This window comes from Solanum verrucosum, unplaced genomic scaffold (genome assembly GCF_900185275.1).
Source record: "Solanum verrucosum unplaced genomic scaffold, falcon-dt-bn FXZP01000165.1, whole genome shotgun sequence".
Taxonomy (NCBI): domain Eukaryota; kingdom Viridiplantae; phylum Streptophyta; class Magnoliopsida; order Solanales; family Solanaceae; genus Solanum; species Solanum verrucosum.
In genome coordinates, this window is record NW_026020340.1 from 1,503,996 (window position 1) to 1,525,312 (window position 21,317).

A 21,317-nucleotide genomic window follows, 5' to 3' on the forward strand; every position below is an offset into this window, starting at 1 on the left:
ATAAAGATGGAAACTATAGTGTTATTTGTGCTTAGATTTACAAAACATAGTGAATTTTGCTTAATTATAAAATGTACCAGAATACATTGTAATAATGGTAAAATACATTATATCTGTGTACATAATGAGTGTATTCATGTGTATACGATATTTTTATAGCGGAATACGTTATATTCATACGCATAACAATAGTGAAATATATTATATTTGTGTGTATACAAAAATATCTGTTTAATTGTATAGATCCTCACAGATAATAAATATATTTACACATATCTACTATAAAATTTCAAACTATCACTATATTATGTAATTTTTAAAAATTATCGTTGTTTCCAATAAATGTAGGGCCTTAATTTGTTGAGTCACATCATTTTTCCTATTTGATTCTTAAAAAGACTAGTGATTTGTAACGAATCCATATCCTTCTTCATATATGAGAATTGATGAATTAAGGAAGCAGTAGCACTCTCTTACGATGTTTTGCTAGAAACAAATTTTGTTTTTTGACAGAAAGAGAAAATTGTAGCCCCGAACCAAAAGGTGGGCATCTCAATCTAAACCAACCTTATATACCAAGAATTGATACATCAGGAAGCAGGGGAGGATCTATGAAGGGGTGTGGGGTGTCACGCCACTCCCGAACTTCAACGGAAACTCTATATATACATAGGTATATATGTATAATATTTATATAAATATAAAGCGTGTCACCCAGAGAACAAAACTGGCTTGTGGTGCCACGGTAGGGGGGCAACTTTAGAAGGCTGATGTTGCGGGTTTGAATCCCATTTGTACTTATATTTTTGAGAAATTTGTTGCAAACGTTTTTTAAGAAAAAAAAAAAAGGCTCCAAGCACCTTTTTTAAGGAAAAACAGCTGGCACATTTTTTTTAATTTTTTTTATAATTGTTAATTGATAAGTCTACTTGGCACCCACAGACTCTAAATCCTAGATCCGCCAATATCAGGAAGATAACATCCTTGGTATATAATAAACATGGCGCATGAGTTGATACTAAGACTCTTCATATTTCCATAGTGAGAGTGTTGCTTTGTGCAAAGATCGTCAAACAAGAAAAGAAAGTATCCGAAATACAAGATTATTTTCGTGCGAAAGATTTTAGTCTATCGAACTAGAATGCCCTTAATTGAAGAAGTGAAAATTTATTTGACTGTTGTTCGCAGACCAGACATAACCACTCAAATTCCAACTCATATTTGAGTTTGGTTCTCAATTACAAATATATCAAAAAAAAATCTTTAATTGAGCAATAATATCTTACAATGATTTATTTACAAAAATACTCAATAGAATTTCTTCTCTAGAGAAATCAAACCATAAGATGCATTACTTTTTATCCAAGAACTTTTTTTTTTCTTTACTTTGACACTAACCTAACAAAAATATATTTGATAAGTTGGTAGGCAAATAAACTTTAAAATTTTAATTTTGGCATATATTTTTTAATCATAAGTATCATGCATATTAAGAATAAAACTAAGAAAAATACTTATCACGTGACTTCCAAGGAAATAGGACATAATGAAATGATATAAGAAAGAGATATATATCATCAAATAATATCTGGGCAACAAAATGTAAATACAAAAATAAGAGTTTTTGCATTTTTATAATAAAAATAACAAAATGCATATCTTCATTACGATACGCTCAATAAATGTATGACCGCTATAAGCTTGGTAATTATTCTCATTTTTTACTATTTTACATAGAGTGTAATTATATCTGGGATTATCACTTTGATCCATTACAATATTAGTAACTATGTTGACAACTGGCACTTAGGAGACTATTTATATTTTGTAAGTAATTTTCAGATATTTATTTATAATTTTTTTTTGAGTTATTGTGCATTTGTATGTGTTTTCAGAGTGCCACGACATAAAAGATTAATAATGCACGGTAGTTTTTCATAAATTGCTTAAATTTGATGACATCAATTGAATTACTTAATTCATCTAAAAAGAAATTTTTAATTTTGCTATTGCAAATAGATATAGTATAACCGTTTTCTAATGGAATGATTGAATATATCATCTCAAATTCGATTCTCTCAATATTAGCTTACATGTCTTTGTTTCCTTATATAAAAGGTGCTAAAAATGGATAATTTTTTAGTTAGTTTTTTTTTTATATATCCTACGCAAATATACTTACATATGTCGTTTTCTTAACCTTATTCTGAGTTATTACATGACATTTCCGATAGATGTAATTATTTAAAAAATGAGTTATTTTTTTTTTTTGAAATTTAAATAAATAAGATGTTGGACATGCATTCACAATATATAACCTTTAATATTGTTGTAAAAAAATATGTTACTAATATCAAAATTTAAGTACTTTAATTAAAAATTTTAAAACATTTTTATTTTGAAGACTAAGAAGTTTTTCTTTTTTTCTAACAATTTTTTTTGGTACTTGACAATTTTGTTCTGCAAATTTTAATATTATCTAAATTAAAATAAAATTACAAAATTCATTTTTAAAATTACTAATTTAGACTTGTATATAATTGAATAAGTAGACACATATATTTTACCATTATATAATTTACCTATAAAATTATATAAGTTATATGTGTCTAGTCGTTCAAATTTACAGAAAGTGTCTATTTGTATATTCAAAATTGTAAAATTGAACTTTACATTGATATTTTGGGGCTTTAGCTACCTTACCCTAAAGCCGCCCTCTGCCGGTATACCTCTATCTCACGGCGGTGTGTGCCAATTTTTTCCTGTTCACCTGCTTTACTTTACCTAGAGCTGACCGGCGGTGTGCCTGCCATGGGAATGATGGAGATAGATGGACGTGAAAGAAGTGTTGATTCGGAGCGGTGGGAGGATGATATGGAAGAAAGCGGGTATGATAAATCTAAGGATTCTTCAAGTAAGCATCGAAGTAGTAAGGATAAAGATAGGAAAAGTAGTAGTGGACGAAGAGAAGAGAAAGAGCATAAAAGAGATCGGGAGAAGAGTAAAGAGTTGGAGAAGGATCGTTCGTCAACTCGTGATAGAAGGAAGGAAGATCGTAGAGATCGTGGAAAAGACCGGGAGAGAGATACTGAACGGGGAAGAGATAAGGAACGAGATCGGGATACTGACCGGGAGAGGGATGGTGAAAGGGGAAGAGATAAGGAACGAGATCGGGATACTGACCGGGTGAGGAGCAGCAAGGATAAGGATAGTGAGAAGGTAAGAGATAGGAAAAAGGAAAAAGAAAGAGGTAGTAGAGATGGAGCTAAGAAGGAGAAGGGGAGAGAAAGAGCTAAAGAGAAGGGGAAGGAAGTGGATGAGGATGATAAGGAAAGGTCAAGAGACAAAGATAGGAGCAGCCGTAGGCAGCGAGATGAGGGTCATGATAGGAGTAAGGACAAGGACAGGCGGAAGGATGAGGATTCTGATTATCGCGATGCAGCTAAGCAGGAAATTGTTGTTTCTCATGAAGATGAGGAGAGGTCACATAACAATGCAGTTGAAACAGGTGGATCACAATCTGCTGCTGTTGCTTCGGAGCTGGAGGAACGCATTCTGAAGTAAGTAACCCATTTTTTTTACTGGCTCTTTTATTTCATAATGTATCATATTGTATTGTGTTATCTTGTATCCTACTATATTGTTTCATAATATATCATATTGTATTGTGGTGTGTTCTATTGTATCGTACTGTATTGTTTTAATTGAATACAACATTTACCATTCAATTGATTTCAGCTAATATCTTATAATAAGAAAGGAAAAGAGAAAGAGTTGCTACTTTTCTATGTTAGTTTTTTTTTGAGAAGGTAACAATTTGTATATATTTATCCATACAACACCTAGGTAGTGCTGAAACCATATTTTACATGTGAAAAAGAAGAACAAACTGCTTCGTCAACCTATCAAAAAACAAAGGCTTCTATCACTGAAGCAGTACCTTCTATGTATCTCTAGTTAGCTCAAAAAATAGAAAATATCTAAAGCAGTTCAACTTAAAAATATCTCGAATTTCTCTCTTCCTAGATTGTCCACCAAATGCAGGCTGGGACAAACCTCCATCGATCTTTCTGTGTCAATCTTGTACTTGCTTTTTCCCAGCTGAGCAAGACCTCAATTATCTTTCTTGCCATTGTCCAAACAATATCTATGAGACTAATGAAGATCTTCCATAGCATGTCAGTGATCCTACAATTTTGGAATAGATGGCTGGCTGTCTCAGTTTCTTCAGCATACATGTAGCACTTTGAGTATATGTTAAAATTTCTCTTGCTAAAGTCATCATGTGTCAACACCACTTCCCGGGCTAACAACCAGTTGAAACATGCTACTCTATAGGGTATTTTAACTTTCTATATGTTCTTCCAAGGCCAGTTGTTCATCTGTTGAAGGACTTTATTGAGTAGCTTATAAGCTGAACTAATTCTGAAGCATCCTATACTGTCTATTTTCCATAGAGCTCCAAGTAGTGTAAGCATCTTTGATATTGAAGGGCACAGACCAGTTTAAACCAAAAAGGGCTAGGAACATGTTCCAAAACGGCGGTGAAGCATGCCCCCAAGGCCTAGCTCGAGTGGCAAAAGGTGGAGGATTTGTGGCTTAGGTCGCAGGTTCAAGCACCACACCATGCAAAGCGAAGCCCGGTATTTAAGTGGAGAAGGGTAGAGGGGCGGGCCCATTATCTACCGAGTTTAGAAGGCTGTGATTGGTCCAAAGGGCGGGTCACAGTCGGATTTCTTGGTTATCAAAAAAAAAAAAAAAAAGGGCGGTGAAGCATGAGGTGGTTGATGCTTTCTGATGTTGACTGACACATGTAACACCTATTGACCAGTTGGAATCTTCTTCTCTTAAGATTGTCTTGAGTGAGGCATGCTTCTTTTCAGGCTGTCCAAGTAAAACATGAGAATTGTGTTGAGGACATGATTGTACAAATAAAAGTGTGCTCTCCCTACGGTTTAAGCCTTTATGTTAGATTGTCACACATTTCAACAATAGCGATAATGATGGTATCCACCCGTCTGGTGGTCATGATGTTATTAACATTAACAATGTAACTTTAACTAGAAACGAACCAGAGAAAGGCGACAATGGTGGTGCTAATTTAGTAAATTTAATCTGTAATTGCTACCATTCTGTTAATGGTTATCCATTTGTATTTATTTTGTTGAGAGATTCGTTTTATCATCTGTCTTAAGCTAGCACGTGGTTTGTAGCTGTGTGCACTGGCTCCTATGATGTGTATGGTGCTGGTTTAGTAATTTAACCAGGGCAGTTGTACATGCACATTGGTTGCTTGATGCACAGAATTCTTGAAAGATGTTTTGACACAGTAGAATCTAGATGTGGTTTGATAAGTTATGTTTGTTGTACTTGGTAGCTATAGGCTGAAGGAATGCTTATGACTGCAGGATGAAGGAAGAGAGGTTGAAGAAAAAATCAGAAGGTGCTTCTGAGGTGTTGGCGTGGGTTAGCAAGAGCCGGAAGATCGAGGAGATAAGGAATGCTGAGAAGGAGAAAGCCTTACAGCTTTCAAAGATTTTTGAAGAGCAGGTAGGTTGTCTGCTGATGTGCATGTGATTCTTTTATCTGTTGGAATTGGATTGATTTGACTTCAGGTCTTCATGATATATTACAATCTTGCAGGACAAAATGAATGGAGAAGAAAGTGATGATGAGGAGAATGCTCGGCTAGCTGCAAGTATAGATCTTCTTTCTGAATATTTCTTTTGGTTAATCTTTCTAATCAAATGTTTTACAAGACCATGCACATTCAATCGAAGTCGTAATATATTGTCTTTGGAACAGAAAAAAATGATATACTTGGTGCATTTGTCTTGTTTGGGTGCAAAGCTTCCTGCTCTTCATTCTTAGTCTGTTTGATTTCACTTCTAGTTCTAGTCGTCCTACCTATGATACAAAAATTGTTGGTGGAGTCCCTTTTATCATCCAACTCTAATCAAACTGGTGTTGCATGTGAAATCCAAAATTTTGAAGTCATCATTGGGGAAATGAAAGTATCCAAGGTCATTCCTTTCATGTAATATGATGTGGCTTTTGTGCAGTTTGGAAACGGAAGTTAAATGGCTTTATTATATTCTCTGAATTGAAATAGTTGAAGAATGATCTTAAGTTTGTCTTTAATTTCTCTCAACAGAAGAGCTAGGTGGGATGAAAGTACTCCATGGGCTTGACAAAGTAGTCGAAGGTGGGGCTGTTGTCTTGACACTCAAAGATCAGAGCATACTTGCTGGTGATGATGTTAATCAAGGTAACCAAATAAGTGATATGTTCATGTTTTCTTTTGTTTTGTTTCTGCTTTCAGCCTTCAGTATTGTGGATTCGGATTTTGTAGTGACTTGAATTGTATACCCCAGAGGTTGATGTGCTTGAAAATGTGGAAATTGGAGAACAAAAGCGAAGGGATGACGCTTACAAGGCTGCAAAGAATAAAACAGGGATCTATGATGACAAGTGAGATTTAATATACCTGTAATCACCACTTCTTTGTAAAGTTTGAATGACTAATTTATCTCGTTATGATTGGATGTAGGTTCAATGATGACCCTGGTTTTGAAAGGAAAATATTACCAAAATATGATGACCCGGCAGAAGAGGAGGTTTAACTCTTTGTTTCCCTTTTCTTTTTTAATTCTCAGAAAATATCGTATTTCCTGAATATTGTTAAAAACATTTTGTCCTCAATTTAAGAAGCACGGACTTGTACATCCAATCTGTCTTTCTTACCCTAGATTTTCTTTTAGGGAGTTATTCTTGATGCAACTGGAGGTTTCAATATTGATGCAGAGAAGAAACTGGAGGAGGTAAGTCATTTTTATCTATCTAATCATGTATTGTTTCCAGACTGTATGTCAGGTTACATTTGTTAACAGAGTTACCTTTTTTGATTGCCAGCTACGGAGAAGGATTCAGGGGCCTTCCTCAATCAATCGGTCGGAAGATCTCAATTCTTCTGGGAAATTATTGTCCGACTACTATACTCAAGAGGAAATGGTTCAATTTAAGAAGCCCAAAAAGAAAAAATCACTGAGGAAGAAAGAGAAGATGGACCTAGATGCCCTTGAAGCGGAGGCCAAATCTGCTGGATTGGGTGTCAGTGATCTTGGTTCTCGCAACGATAAGACAAGGCAGGTCCTTAAGGAAGAAAAGGAGAGAGCAGATACAGAGATGAGGAGCAATGCTTACCAGGCTGCTTATGCCAAGGCTGAAGAGGCGTCCAAAGCACTTCGACCCGAGAAAACTAAGAACAATCAGAGAGAGGAAGATGATGCAGTATTTGATGATGATGATGAGGAGCTTAGAAAATCCTTAGAAAGAGCCAGAAAGCTTGCTTTGAGAAAGCAAGAGGGCCTTGCCAAAACCTTTCCAGAGTCAATTGCTTCGCTTGCCGCTTCCCGTGCAAATGATTCAACAGTGGATAATCCAAGTTCTGCATCTGGAGAGGCACAAGAGAACAAGGTTGTTTTCACAGAGATGGAAGAGTTTGTCTGGGGGCTTCAGCTTGATGAAGGTAATACTCTTTAATTTGCTTGACTGATTGTGCTAATAGCCATTTTATTATGTGCGATTTCTCAAGGTAATTGGGAAAAGTTTATCCAATTGCATGTGGTGGATAGGCCATGTTTTTGGAATAGGTTTGTATGCTTGCTCAATTTAAGTGTTACTAGTTATGAGTAATTTGTGAGTTGGGAAGAGAACACTGGATAGTGAGGTCGGCAAATCACTGAACGGAATTACTCCTTCAATTTAACAGTCCCCTTTTCTCCCCCTTGTGGGTGTGGAATAATGTTATATGGGGTATCATCGAAACAAAATACCGATACACATTGCAATTGAGTCTCCAGATATATCGACACAAAATTCTGAAACTTATTACAGTTTACTCTCCAGGTACAATATTGATACAGAATTTTGAAATGTTCTACAATTAGTCACTCTTCCTTCTTACTCCAACTCCTATTTTAGATGATTAAGAAAAGAAAGTAAAAAAATTTGGAGGTTTATAGTATATAGATATTCTCCAGTTTATTTGTGAATAGAAGTTGTGTTGTTTTTATGGAAATTTCTTTTTTTTTTTTTGCATGTCCATGCCTAAGGGTGTTTTTTTGTGATGATGAGCATTTAGAGTTATCCTTGTTATAAATTCTTCAACAAAAAGACCTTGTAGAAGTTCTTCAACAGAAAGTCTAATAAATAAAAGCTTTTCAATAGCAAAAGTCTTGTTTGTCATTGGAATTGATTCTGAGACAAGAGAGTCACACATATCCTATTCAACATATATCTCGACGTCCCTCCAGGGATATCTGGTAGAATTGGAAGGACATAACACGGTTTTGCAATCATGTTTCACGTTTTAATGTTGTATTTTTGCTGTGTTTTTATATTATCATTAACTGCAACTTTTACTTTGGTCTTTACTGGAACTTGGCAAAGGCTTTCAAGGGTGATATTATCTGATATTACCTGTTTGATCTTGTAGAGGAACAAAAACCTGGTAGTGATGATGTTTTCATGGAGGAAGACGTGTTGCCAAAACCCTCTGATGAAGAAATGAAGAATGAGGATGGTGGTTGGACCGAAGTGAAGGAAATTAAGGAAGAGGAGCCCTCTGTAAAGGAGGAGGAAATGGAAGTAACTCCAGATAATACGATACGTGAAGTTCCAGTTGGAAAAGGTTTATCAGGGGTTCTCAAACTTTTGCAAGAACGAGGTACACTCAAGGAAGATATTGAATGGGGTGGTCGAAACATGGACAAGAAGAAGAGCAAGCTCGTAGGCATCCGTAGTGAGGACGGGAAAAAGGAAATACACATTGAAAGGACTGATGAGTATGGGCGAATTGTAAGTACTTCTACTTGATTAATGAGTTTTTGGATTCTCTAACTTCTATTCGCCACTAGTTTTGTGCTATTAACCCCTTCAACCAGTATGCTGTTTATCCAATTGTATCCCCCCCCCCCTCCCTCCCCCCGCGATAATTCTGTGGAAGCTGTAACTTGCCATCCTTGGTTTGTGAATAAAAAATCTCCTTGCTTCCTGCAGTCCTCCTGTCCCACACTTTCTTGTGTAAAGATGTCACTGCCTTCTGATAGGGAAATTTTTTGCTGCGTCTGTACGGTCTGATAGGGAAATTTTTCCTCTATAATATTCAGTAGTCTGAGTTTCTTATTATCAATAAGTTTATGAAATTCATTGTTTATAGAAGTGAATTTTTTTCATAAATTGATCTAACATCTCTTTATATACCATAAAACTCCAATTTAGTACCGGCGTGTGGACATAAAATGGGATGGAGGGGATTTCTAAGTAACAGCAGGTAAGAATGGCGAGATTGCTCCTGTGAGACTACTGTCCATTATCGCCATGGAGTTTGATTTAGCTGTAATGAGATTGGAAATATGATGATTGAGAGGGGGTAATCTTTTAATTTTCAATATAATGAAACTGACTGTAATGACACTTACCAAATAAAAGAGGGGAGAGTGGGGGCTGACTGCTGAACACCTATTTGATGAATTTCCTTCTGGTTCTATGAGTTTTTTCTAGTGTAGCCTCATCTTTCAATTGATATGTGGCTTCTTCTTCTTCAGCTGACTCCAAAGGAGGCTTTTCGGTTGATTTCACATAAATTTCATGGGAAGGGGCCTGGGAAGATGAAGCAAGAAAAGCGTATGCGGCAATATCAGGAGGAGCTGAAGATAAAACAGATGAGAAATTCAGATACGCCATCACAGTCTGTGGAGAGGATGAGAGAAACTCATGCTCAAACAAGAGTTCCATATATTGTTCTTAGCGGAAATGTTAAACCAGGGTTTGTTTTTTCCTTACTCTCTTTAAAGTGCTTTAATTCAAAAAGTAGATCTTTTCCCTTGGAATATCAACTATGCAGCTGACTTGTCAGTTGCCTAGGGCAGGGTTCTTATGCTTCTGTCCTGTTGAAGTTCCATCAATTTTGATTTGGCCTTAGAGATACATTTTGTCAGAGATCTCTCATATTTTCCTGTCGCAAGCTTGTATTTTAATGTCTCCAACATTCTCTATGGTCTGTAATTTGCGAAGTGTTCTGTCATTTTCAGGCAAACTAGTGATCCTCGAAGTGGTTTTGCTACTGTTGAGAAGGACTTGCCTGGAGGTTTGACCCCTATGCTTGGTGATAAGAAGGTCAGTGTCTTTTGCTGATGATGATACTTATGTAGCTGGCTATGATTCTGTTTTACTCTTTGTTGCTCGGACTCTCCAAAATTGCTGCCACACGTATTTTTGAAGAGTCCAAGCAATGCAAGTTTTACTTGTGCTCACTAGCTGTCCACCTGCACACATATTTTTGCAGTCTGGATTGCTTCTCATGCTATGCTTAATGCTCTATCTGATAAGTGTTTTTAGTGCTTGCACATTTTGGCCTCTATTTGATCATCATCTAGTTCTCAGGGTTGTAATTTTTATCGCATCATCTTTCAGGTTGAGCACTTTTTGGGCATAAAACGCAAGTTTGAACCAGGAGAGGGGAGCTCACAAAAGAAGACCAAAAATTAATCGTGTATACTACTCGCTGTTGAAGATATACTTTTTGCTTTATGCACAAGATCTTGTAATTGTACATAAACTCTATCTACGCTGTGGCGTAAAAGGTTCGATTGTGATGCCTCTGTTAAATGGCATAGTAACATGAAAATAGTAGTGTACTTCACAGGTAGTTGAACAATACTACTGTTTTTGTCCTTTAAATCACAATTATAATCGTGCTGAGCATTTCAACATTTCTTCTGTATTTGTCATCTGGATGAAAGTAAATTTCATTTAGACGTTCAAAGTATGACATGTTTCAATTGAAAATTTAAACACATGATAAAGGGTGAAACTCATATTTTTTTAAAAGAATATGTACATGTTCATGACTATTTATTACGTAAATAAGTTAATCACATAAAATATGTCTCCCTATTATATATATTCTTCAACAAAAATTAGTACTTGCATGATGTTTTAAAGCTTATTGAGGTTAATATTTATCATTGAAGGAGACAATTTATGTTAAGTGGTTAACTTATTTATGGCACATACATGTAAGTTTTCTCAAAATGTTGGAAGTTCTTCTACAAATAATTCATCATATGTTTATGTGCTCAATTGAAATATGTCGTTTGTAGTTTGATTATAAATAAAATTTACTTTTATTGATATATAGATTTCATGGCGAATTAAAATAAGTTAGAAGAGCTGCAAGAAAGAATAAGGACCACAGGATTTGGATAACCTTACTTCATCTTCTTTCTTCCTTTGTCACAACTTTACATAGTCACTCTGCCTATCAAGAAGCTTAAAAAAGACTCAAATAATGGCAATGCATCATTATTTTCGTACAGGAACAACTACATCCCATCAATGGCGGAGTCATAATTCTGTCAATAATAACAGAGTCGGAATTTTCACTAAAAGGATTCAAATATACATGACTCAGGAGTCGCCCTCAGATAACCAAGAGGACACAATCCAATCCAATCAATTTGCACCACTCGAATCAGTTTTCAGACGGCGTTTACTTACAGGGATTGGCACAGCTTCTATAGTAGCCTTGGGTGCCAATTTTGCTAGCATTACTAGTTCTTTACTAGGCCTATCCCCCGATAGTGCTCGGAGTCTTAAGCTCGATGTAATCTATCCTATCAGAGGTTATACTCGATGTCTTGATACAAATGAAGGATTTGGTCAGTAAGTTAACTGAGTACAACGTTATATATCATCACAAAAGATTGGACTTTTTGTGGCAACAATATGAGTTGCCACTAAAACAATTGGTGACGGATTTTCTGTTTTTTTTTTTTGTTACAGAGTTTGTGTATCCATCAAATTGGGTGGGTGATCAAACTATATTGTATCGAACCGCGGGGAAAGTAGAACGATCACTAGATCCGCCATCGTTGAGTGGCAGTGGTGATCGGAGACGGAGAAATGTGAATGAACCGGTTGTTGCATTTGGTCCTCCGGGATCAAATGGGGAGCTCAATGTTAGTGTTATTGTTGCACAAGTTCCTATTGATTTCTCGTAAGCTTCGATTCCTAATCTTACCTTAAAATGTATAATTTCATATAGTTTATACGAGTTCGATATTGTTGCATTTTGTTAGGATTTTGTTCTGAATTTTTTACCTGTTACGAATTGGAAATAAACCAAGTTTTGTGAGATGTCCTCAATCTTTTTGTTGTTTCTAGTTAGTCCTTAAAGGTGACATTATCATTGGTAGTCAAGTAACCAAACCATATTAAAATATCATGCATCTTTTAGTCAAATTATTTTGACATAATATATATAAACACGCTCTTTAACTTGGTCTTATATGATATATAAGTCTTTCAATTTTGGGAGTTCACAAGAAGACACTTAAAATTGTATAGAGTTGAACAAGTAGACACATGCGTCCTATCTGACGTCCTACGTGTATTAATACATTGTAGGACGCGTGTGTCTACTTGTTCATCTTTATACAAGTTTAAGTTCCTACTTTTGCTGTTGTGCACACCTAAAGTTGGAGGACATAAATGTTAGTTAATGTTTTATATATTGTGCCAATTATATTTGTTGTTGTCTTATTTATCATTGTTCAAGATATGTCTTCTGCATGACGCTTTGTTATTTTGATCCCAACGCGATTTTTGGCAGGATAGAGACATTTGGAGGACCAAAGGAAGTAGGTGAGGCTATAGTGAAGATTATTACAGGATCAGGAAAAAGACCTAATGTGAAAGGGACACTAATTCAAGCAAATTTAAGAGAGGATTCTAATAAAAAATACTACACATTAGAATTTCAAGTTGAAAGCCCAACATTTCAGAGACACAATGTTGCTGTTTGTTGTGCTAGGGGAGGAAAGTTATTCACTTTGAATTCACAATCTCCACAATCAATTTGGCCAATGGTGAAAGAAGATTTCTACAAAATAGCTGATTCTTTTAGCTTAACATCATGAAGTCGTAAATCGAACATAATACAGACTTGCTTGCTTTATTTGATTCAGGACCCTCTTGATGTCGTCTCTTTTAGAGTTGGTGCCTAATAAAAGAAAAAGATTTTAAGTTGGTGATTGTTCTGATTGAGAATACGAAAGGGGCTATGAAATAGAAGATAGAAGACGAGTTCGAACTCTAATGCAAGAGGCCTTATACAAATAGCTAGGGCTTCAAATGATTATAAGTTTGACATAATAGTCCAACAATTCTCTTTTTATGGCATTAGTTATTGGATGCTCAACTTTGTAACAAGAATATCATTATAAATTTTGTTTACACTACACAATTTGTTTGATAATGCTCTTAATCTCTTCAAACAAATACAATGATAATGATTTTGATAAATTGTGCATTTTAAAATTGGAGCGTTTAGCTACCAGTTGATTCTAAGAATTGGCCAAGGCCGATGAGGCCAATTGAAGTTCAGAGTTTTTGACGTTTGATCAATTATTAGTTTATTACAGAAGGTTTCTAGAAGGATTTTCTCCATGTTGGTAGCAACATTGACTAAGTTAACATAAGACAATTAAATTTCAGTGAACCTAAGCTTGTGAGCAGAGTTTTCAAGTGTTCGGATGGTTTCACCCTTTAAAGTTGAACTTGGGCGTGTAACCTAATGTAAAATGAAAAAAAATCATGAAAAAAATACCATCTCACACGCGATCTAAAATTATAAAAAATTAAAATTACATCGAAAGTTTAAACAAATTTAATAAGTTATATTATTAATGTTTTACAACTTTCAAGATTCACTTTTTTTTAGGTTCCAATATTTTCTCCTAACTAGGTCCTAAGTCTTATAATTACAACACGTGTCTATATACATCTTTATCCTTAAATTAAACAAGATTAATTAATTAATTTATTAGTACTAATTTCTAATCATTATTATCACAAGTTATTAATTAACCAAAAAAAAATCCCTCATGCACGTAAAACCACAACACATCCCTAACAATAGGAGTACACGTAATTAATTAACAATCAGAAAAGAATTGAACAACCTTAATAATTGCTAAATTAACGTTTGATTAATTCTTAATCTAAGAATTTCCTCATCTTTCATGTTCTAACCCCAACCCCTTTTACTAGATTGTCGTATGGAAGCTTGAAAAAACATCAAGATTTTCCATCAATGTAAGTAATTTTGTCTTAATTTTCATATAATATTTGTCTCGATTTGCGTGCCTAAATCTTATATTATGTGAATGTACATGTTTTGTTATGTCTTAAAAAATGTTATCCAATTTTTGTGGGTTTTTTTGTGTTTAATTTGAATTTTATGTGTATGTAAGGGATTCAATTGAATTTGCGTTCGTTTGAAAATTTTACTATATATTAATTGTTGAATCCGCGATTCAAATTTTAGGATGTGAAATCTTGAATTCCCTTGTTAGAATTTCTTGTGGTTCGGCTTTTTCCTGGACCCCACTAGTGCACCGGTTTGCCCTTGTTGGAATTTCTGGCTCTGCCACTGCTTGTATAGTATGTTAATTGTTCTTAGCAATTATGGGGTGGAGAAATAAGATGTTTTTTTTTATTGATTTTTCTTGATACGGGATCTTTCGGAAAAAACCTCTCTACCTCTGCGAGATAGGGGTAAGATCTATGTACACTCTGCCCTCCCCAGACCACAACACACTGGGTATGTTGTTGGCACGTGGAAACTAGTCCAGAGTGATATCATCAACTGCGCAATAGACCTGCATGAGTAAGCACTTTTAATGTTTGTCGAAAACAAACTCTCTACTTTCTCAGAGGTTTGTGTACACTCTACCCTCTCCAGATCCCGCGCGTAGAATTACACGAGGTTCGTTGTTGTTGTACTTTAGTCTAGTAAAGGTGTTTACTTTTCATTTGGTACTAGTATCTTGCTCTTGATGTATTAAATCTTTATTGGTATTGATTTGGATATCTAATTTGTGAGTATTTGTTGTGTTTTAATGGGATTTATCTAGTTGACATGACTAAAGGGGGTGTGGAAGATAATGTTGTTCTGTCCAGTGTGAATGTGAGTAATGTTGATAAGATGTTGGCACCAAATTATAATGGGAATTTAAAGGGCAAGAACAGTTTGGAGAGTGAGCTCGAGTCGATACTTGTGAGGCAGCAGCAATGTCAACATAATCGTGATTTAGTTGGTGAACGGGAGAGGGATTTGAATATATCGAGGAGTGGTAGTGCTCCTCCTGCTGTCGAAGGATCGTTGAGTGCTGTTGGAAGTTTGTTTAGGAATTCCAATTTAGCACAATCTAATAGTAGTAACAACAGCAATGGTGGTGGTGGTGGTGGTGGTAATTCCAGCAATGACATTTTGACAGAAGAGCAAATTCGATCACACCCTGCGTACTTAGCGTACTATTACTCAAATGTCAATCTTAATCCTAGATTGCCCCCACCGTTGATGTCTCGAGAAGATTGGAGAATTGCTCAGAGGGTTCAGGCAGGAGGATGTGCTTTTATGAGCAAGAATTTGATGGAACAAGGTGGTGGTTCATCATTGTTCGCGATGCAGCCTGGTTTCCCTATACAGAGGGCAGAAGATGAATTGATAAAGCTGAGGAAGACTGCTGCAAGGAATCTTTCACGAGGAACATTGGAATCGAACACTGGAATTGGTGTGAGGAAAAAGAGTTTCGCGGACATAGTTCAGGTGATCTCTCTGCATCTTTTTATATCCAAATGCTTCTATTTAGTTCATTGAAGTAATCAATGTACCAACGCTTTCTCAAGTTGACGTGTGTTCGTGACAGATTAACGTTGTTTAGATTAAAAGATGATGAATTCCATTTACTGATAAAATGTATGCAATGATATGAGTCCTCTCGAAGGAAATATCAATCAGGACGTACATATTGAAGTTCCAATGGCCACTCGAACCCCTATTGTCACATGATTTCATAAGAAAGCTATCATCTTTTCAAAATCTATCCTGTCTAATCATCGATAAAATGCAGAAACGTACCTGAATCCATGAGTTCCAATGAAAACAACCGCGTTCTCCTCTACCACTTCTCATGATACTTCTGAGTCTTTTGAATTAAGATGAGATACTTTTATTTTTCAGGAAGGACTTGACCAATCTGCACTCTCGTCTGCTGATCTTTCACACGCTGAAAGCACAGAACACACAAAGACATTGCACACTGGAAATGCTCCTCCTGGCTTTTCTGGATTGGAAAAGATTCAGAATCCTAATCCACATCACCCTGATTCTTCTGCATCTGCTATCAATTCACCGATAAGGAGGAGTGGAACACCTGAGCCTCGTTCATTTACAAGATCACCTAGTCCCAAGATTTCAATTGACATAACTAGCTCAAAAGGCCTCAATGCTGACGTATCTGATCTTACTGCCTCATTATCTCGCCTTCAACATGACGATAATATGCAGCAGACTTGGCTTCAAAATAGAGTATCAAATGGTTATAGGCAGGGCGTGCAACATCAACTAAATGAATACTATGGAGCTGAAAATTTAGGTACTGTTTCTGATTATGCTGACCATAATTCCACATTCTACCTTGATGGACATACGGATTACCTCAGTCCTGAGTTTGTGAGTCAAAACTCTAGAGTCCAACACCATGTCAATAACAATCACATTGTTGATTCTACCGGATATTTACCTGGTGGATACAAATATAATCCGAAGATGGTGTTGAATAACAATCTTGGTAAGGTTTATTGATCAGTCGTGATATCGTGTGCATTTAAATTTTGAATCCTAAAGCCTTTTGTGCTCATGTTGTTTGAAAAATGTGTTAGGTTCTCATTTAAATGGTGTCAATGGGAATGGACGCCATTTGAGGAGTGAGCCGAAATATGCAACTTCTCATGGCAATACAGACTTAAAAGTTCTTGGAACAATGTATGCTGATGCATCACTCCCACAACAGAAGCAACAATATTGCCCGTCCTTAATACGTAATTCTTGTTTAACAGATAGGTATCATGTGATTCATGCTCTTGGCTCAGGCCAAGAGAATAAAATAGCAAATTCATTGTACGTGACAGTAGGATCGAGAAGTCCTATGTATCAGAGTGATCCTCTCCCACAGATTCCTCCTGCCTTGAGAAATTCTACCGATGAATCTAAAAGTTCATGGCATTCGGAGAACGTTGCTGATGGAAGTGTTTTACCGTCTCTGCTGGAAGATCTCAAGAACAACCCCAGGTCGTTGGACCTTTTGGACGTTCTCAATCATGTTGTCGAGTTCAGGTGCATCTAAGCTGCTTTTTCCGTATATACTTTAGCTATATCATCTCTTTTTTTCCTTTACTGCCTTTTTTTTATTACTTAGTAAGGATCAGTATGGGAGTCGATTTATTCAAAAGAAGCTGGAAACTGCCACTGTCGAAGAAAAGATGAAGATATTCCCAGAAATTCTTCCTCATGCTCACAGTTTAATGACAGATGTCTTTGGGAATTATGTCATACAAAAGGTACTGATAGTCGTTTAAACTATCGTTATCTTTTTCTTTTTTCTTCTTTTTCCTTTCCAAACTGTACACATCTTAGATGAATTTTGTATTGATTGTCATTTGTTAATCAATGTAAACAGTTCCTCGAGCATGGAACGGAGAGTCAAAGAAAGGAACTAGCAAGGCAACTTCTCGGTCATGTTTTGCCTCTGAGTCTTCAAATGTATGGTTGCAGAGTTATTCAGAAGGTTGATCCTTATACTTTATCCTGTACTAACTCGATCTAGTTTCAGAGCACAGTCATGTCTTGTGCATTCATATGTGTTTGTCTAGATCGATGACAAATAAGTGCTCCTTTCGTTTCAATTTATTTGTATGGTTTTGACTTGACACGGAGTTTAAGAAAGTCAAAAACTATGTTTTGTCACATCAAAGTAATTGAACTCTATCCGCTATAACAGTTAAGTCAGACGAAGAGATAGAGTACGATATCCTTGCTTAATAGTTCATCCTTTTGTCCCTTTTTTCTGGATTACGGAATGAAACATATTATATGATCACAGGCTTTGGAAGTCTTTGATGTGGAACTGCAGAAGCAAATGGCTACAGAACTAGATGGCTATGTGATGAAATGTGTTCGTGATCAGAACGGTAATCATGTTATTCAGAAGTGCATAGAGTATGTACCTCAAGATCGAATTCACTTTATTGTAGCTTCCTTCTTCGGGCATGTTGTGTCTCTATCAACACATCCTTATGGCTGCCGTGTCATTCAGGTACACTGATATGGTTTTTTTTTTTCGATTCTTTGTTTTGATGTGTTGAGTTCCCTCAACCACTTTGGATCTGTTCATTTTCAGCGAGTCCTTGAGTACTGCAATAACCCGGAGACACAAAAGACCATCATGGATGAAATAATGCAGGCTGCCGGTACTCTAGTGCTGGATCAGTATGGAAACTATGTCATTCAGGTAATCAACTTAAGACATTTTCATCTTGATGTCATCATTACTTTACGTCATTACTTAAGACTGTCTCGAGGCACTTCTCATTTGCCCTGGAACCGCCTTTTTGAATGCTGGCTTAAATCAACTACGCTCTTAGCAATGTAGACCACTAAGTTACAGGAACAAAGCTCTTTACTACACCTACTGATAAAAATTCAGGCAAAAATTAATACGTCGATTACAACTGGCACAAGAGGTTTCTGACTATAAGTTGTATCCACCTTTGCTAAAACGTCTGATATGCTCGACTTTACCTGATTGTATGTGTCCTGAAATCTTCAGCAATATCCTTTAGTTGGCTGAGTATTTAGTTTTTCTGCTGAAAAGATGAATAGGTGTTTATGCAGCTGCTGTTTACTAAGGTACTGGCTTTCATTTTTGAATTTCCGAGTCTGATAAACGTCTGCAGTAGATGATGTGGAATTCTTCGATTTTTTGTATTATAAGTTGCTGCACTTCTGTTCTTGGTTCTTATTTCGATCTTCTCCTTACTTCTCTAGCATGTACTCCAACACGGTAAACCACATGAGAGGTCTGATATAATAGGCAAGCTTACTGGACAAATTGTAAAGATGAGTCAGCACAAGTACGCTTCTAATGTCGTTGAGAAGTGCTTGATTTTTGCAACTCCAGAGGAGCGTCAAATTCTGGTGAACGAAATGCTTGGTTCAACACAAGAAAATGAGCCTCTACAGGTCTTTTACTATTCTTTATTTTCACAGATTTTGCACCATTCTGTTCTGCATTTGAAAGGTAAAATGCTGAAAAGCGGAAAAACAACTACATGTTATCTCTTATTCTTGCATGTGTTAAGTGAACGTTCTACATCCGTGCTTCTGCCATTTGTTTTAGGGTACTTGGTGCGATGAACATTCACTTCGTGAACTATAAAACACTTAAAATCCTGATAATTACGTAGTCTTAAAAAGACCGTCGTAGCAACAATATGAATCACTACAAACACTAGGATGCTAATCAGGACTTCCAGGAGAAGTCATAACATATTTGTTCTTATTATGGAAATCTTAGTCGTCATGACAATAGGATTGGTGAACCATGTAGTACTTCGATCCTTAGTTTAGTAATCGAAACACATAACAAGGTTGGAAAATATATTTGCTTAACTTGTTATTCACAATTGCTGTCCCTTCTCTTCCTTTCTCATCACCCTGTCTCCTCCCTTCCACGTCTATCAGTAAAGTTCAGCATGAAACTCAAGGTAAGTGCACAGAATAGGCTTCTCAGATAGAAACTAAGCTCTAACTGTAGGTAACCGACATGTTCAATTCAAAGACAGGTAAAAGGCTTAATCGAGAGAGTGATCATAAGTTCCAATCTTACGTATAGTTTGTGTGCTGGTCTTTCTCGGACCCTGCTAACACGTGATGCCCCTTTTCTGCATACACACCATCTCTACAATAACACAAGCCTCTCTTTTTCTTTCTCTCCTTGAGCATTTTCATCGTCATACAAAATCTATCGTGTTAAAGCTTAACGATCTTCAATCATGATCACTTCAATTTTCCAATGCAGGCTATGATGAAGGATCCATTTGGTAACTATGTAGTACAGAAGGTTCTTGAGACATGTGATGATCAAAGTCGTGAACTTATTCTTTCGCGTATTAGAATACACCTTACTGCCCTCAAGAAATACACTTATGGGAAACACATTGTATCTCGTGTTGAAAAACTCATCGCGACAGGAGGTTGGTACACCCCTCTCCCTTGATATGTTTCGTGATACTTTAGTCTTTAACAAACTTATAACGATCATTGTATCGTCTTATTTATCCAGAGAAACATGTGGCTTTATCGATGAATTCTTCTCGAGGCAATCCAGTTTTGAAGAACTGAAGACAATTTTTTTTTGTGTACAGCTTGTAAATAAGCAGCAATCCAGTTTTGCTTCTGCCAAAATAATTGTAAATGGAAACTCTGTAATTATTTTTTGGGTAGTGAAATGAGGCGACGTATTATATCCTAGTTGCTACATGTTTTTTTGGAACTATTGTAAATAAGCTGATACTTCTCAAGCATGAAAAAATTGAGGAAACTTTACATATGATTCGTTGTATAATCATCTGATATTTGAAATTCGAAATTCTATTTGTCTGATCCTGATTTACGCTACACAAGACATTTTAAGGGGGAAAACACTTTCTATTAGATTTCTACGTTCCTAAAATTTGAATTCGAGACCTAGAGTGGAGGGACGTTGTTTATATTTGTCCCATGGGTGATTACATATGAAATATGAAAAATGTTTACTTTATTTTTTTAAAATCAACTTTAAGTTATAGTATATGAATTTGACATTCATATCAAATCAATAAATACATTATTATTAGTAAATTATTTAGCTCCTAGAAAATAGTTTCTTTCTACTCTTTAAAAACATTTATTTTCTTCTAAAGTTTGGTAAAATATCTCACTTTTTAAAAATAGGTATTTTTAACCTTCGAAAATTGACCAAACAAGTTAAATGACACTTATAAAGTGGATACAAACACATTTTTATGAGTGCGGATATGGAAAAGTCGCTTCCCTTTTGCATAGGTCTTATGCGCGTGAATTCAAATAAATTCCAATACAAAATAATTTTTACACCAATAAGTGACCGCCTACAATTTTTTTTTTTTTTTGTATTTTATCAAGAGCGTGCAAAATTTATAGTCATAAGATCCCCGTAAAATTAAAATAGGTAACTAGTCAAAAGAATCGTAATTTGAGTGTGTTTAAACTTTTAGGTCATTTATTCATTTTTATATAAATAATAAATTTTCAAATATATATTTCTATCATATCAAAACACACGCAAAAAAAAAAAAAAAAAAACTCTCACCAAAAGCTCTTGGAAAAT

The 21,317-nt window shown here is 35.8% G+C and overlaps 3 protein-coding genes across 3 annotated transcripts; all 3 read left to right on the forward strand.

The window, feature by feature from the left end:
* Positions 1-2,772: 2,772 nt before the first annotated feature.
* On the forward strand, positions 2,773-10,829 carry LOC125837010 (SART-1 family protein DOT2). Its single transcript, XM_049516143.1, has 12 exons — positions 2,773-3,560; positions 5,409-5,550; positions 5,644-5,698; positions 6,155-6,268; positions 6,375-6,471; positions 6,551-6,617; positions 6,762-6,821; positions 6,913-7,528; positions 8,498-8,859; positions 9,609-9,829; positions 10,095-10,179; positions 10,477-10,829. The coding sequence occupies exons 1-12, from the start codon at positions 2,812-2,814 to the stop codon at positions 10,549-10,551; spliced, it is 2,643 nt and encodes an 880-aa protein (XP_049372100.1). The 5' UTR covers positions 2,773-2,811; the 3' UTR covers positions 10,552-10,829.
* A 421-nt stretch (positions 10,830-11,250) lies between these two features.
* On the forward strand, positions 11,251-13,160 carry LOC125837154 (psbP domain-containing protein 7, chloroplastic). The gene is made up of 3 exons (XM_049516295.1): positions 11,251-11,723; positions 11,848-12,061; positions 12,677-13,160. The coding sequence occupies exons 1-3, from the start codon at positions 11,354-11,356 to the stop codon at positions 12,981-12,983; spliced, it is 891 nt and encodes a 296-aa protein (XP_049372252.1). The 5' UTR covers positions 11,251-11,353; the 3' UTR covers positions 12,984-13,160.
* An 836-nt stretch (positions 13,161-13,996) lies between these two features.
* Positions 13,997-20,553, forward strand: LOC125837231 (pumilio homolog 4-like). The gene is made up of 11 exons (XM_049516387.1): positions 13,997-14,160; positions 14,982-15,676; positions 16,091-16,700; positions 16,792-17,245; positions 17,328-17,469; positions 17,589-17,696; positions 18,012-18,224; positions 18,309-18,419; positions 18,956-19,150; positions 19,989-20,163; positions 20,253-20,553. Exons 2-11 carry the CDS (start codon positions 14,987-14,989, stop codon positions 20,309-20,311), a joined length of 2,757 nt encoding a protein of 918 aa, XP_049372344.1. The 5' UTR covers positions 13,997-14,160; positions 14,982-14,986; the 3' UTR covers positions 20,312-20,553.
* Positions 20,554-21,317: the final 764 nt, after the last annotated feature.

Excerpts from the sequence above, each read along its gene's own strand:
- LOC125837010 (XM_049516143.1), top strand. The coding sequence starts at position 2,812 with ATGGGAATGATGGAGATAGATGGACGTGAAAGAAGTGTTGATTCGGAG. Across the intron at positions 5,551-5,643 it reads CAAAGATTTTTGAAGAGCAG|GACAAAATGAATGGAGAAGA; the intron begins GTAGGTTGTCTG and ends ACAATCTTGCAG. Across the intron at positions 6,618-6,761 it reads ATGACCCGGCAGAAGAGGAG|GGAGTTATTCTTGATGCAAC; the intron begins GTTTAACTCTTT and ends ATTTTCTTTTAG.
- LOC125837154 (XM_049516295.1), top strand. The coding sequence starts at position 11,354 with ATGGCAATGCATCATTATTTTCGTACAGGAACAACTACATCCCATCAA. Across the intron at positions 11,724-11,847 it reads TGATACAAATGAAGGATTTG|AGTTTGTGTATCCATCAAAT; the intron begins GTCAGTAAGTTA and ends TTTTTGTTACAG. Across the intron at positions 12,062-12,676 it reads CAAGTTCCTATTGATTTCTC|GATAGAGACATTTGGAGGAC; the intron begins GTAAGCTTCGAT and ends GATTTTTGGCAG.
- LOC125837231 (XM_049516387.1), top strand. The coding sequence starts at position 14,987 with ATGACTAAAGGGGGTGTGGAAGATAATGTTGTTCTGTCCAGTGTGAAT. Across the intron at positions 15,677-16,090 it reads GTTTCGCGGACATAGTTCAG|GAAGGACTTGACCAATCTGC; the intron begins GTGATCTCTCTG and ends TTTATTTTTCAG. Across the intron at positions 17,697-18,011 it reads GTTGCAGAGTTATTCAGAAG|GCTTTGGAAGTCTTTGATGT; the intron begins GTTGATCCTTAT and ends ATATGATCACAG.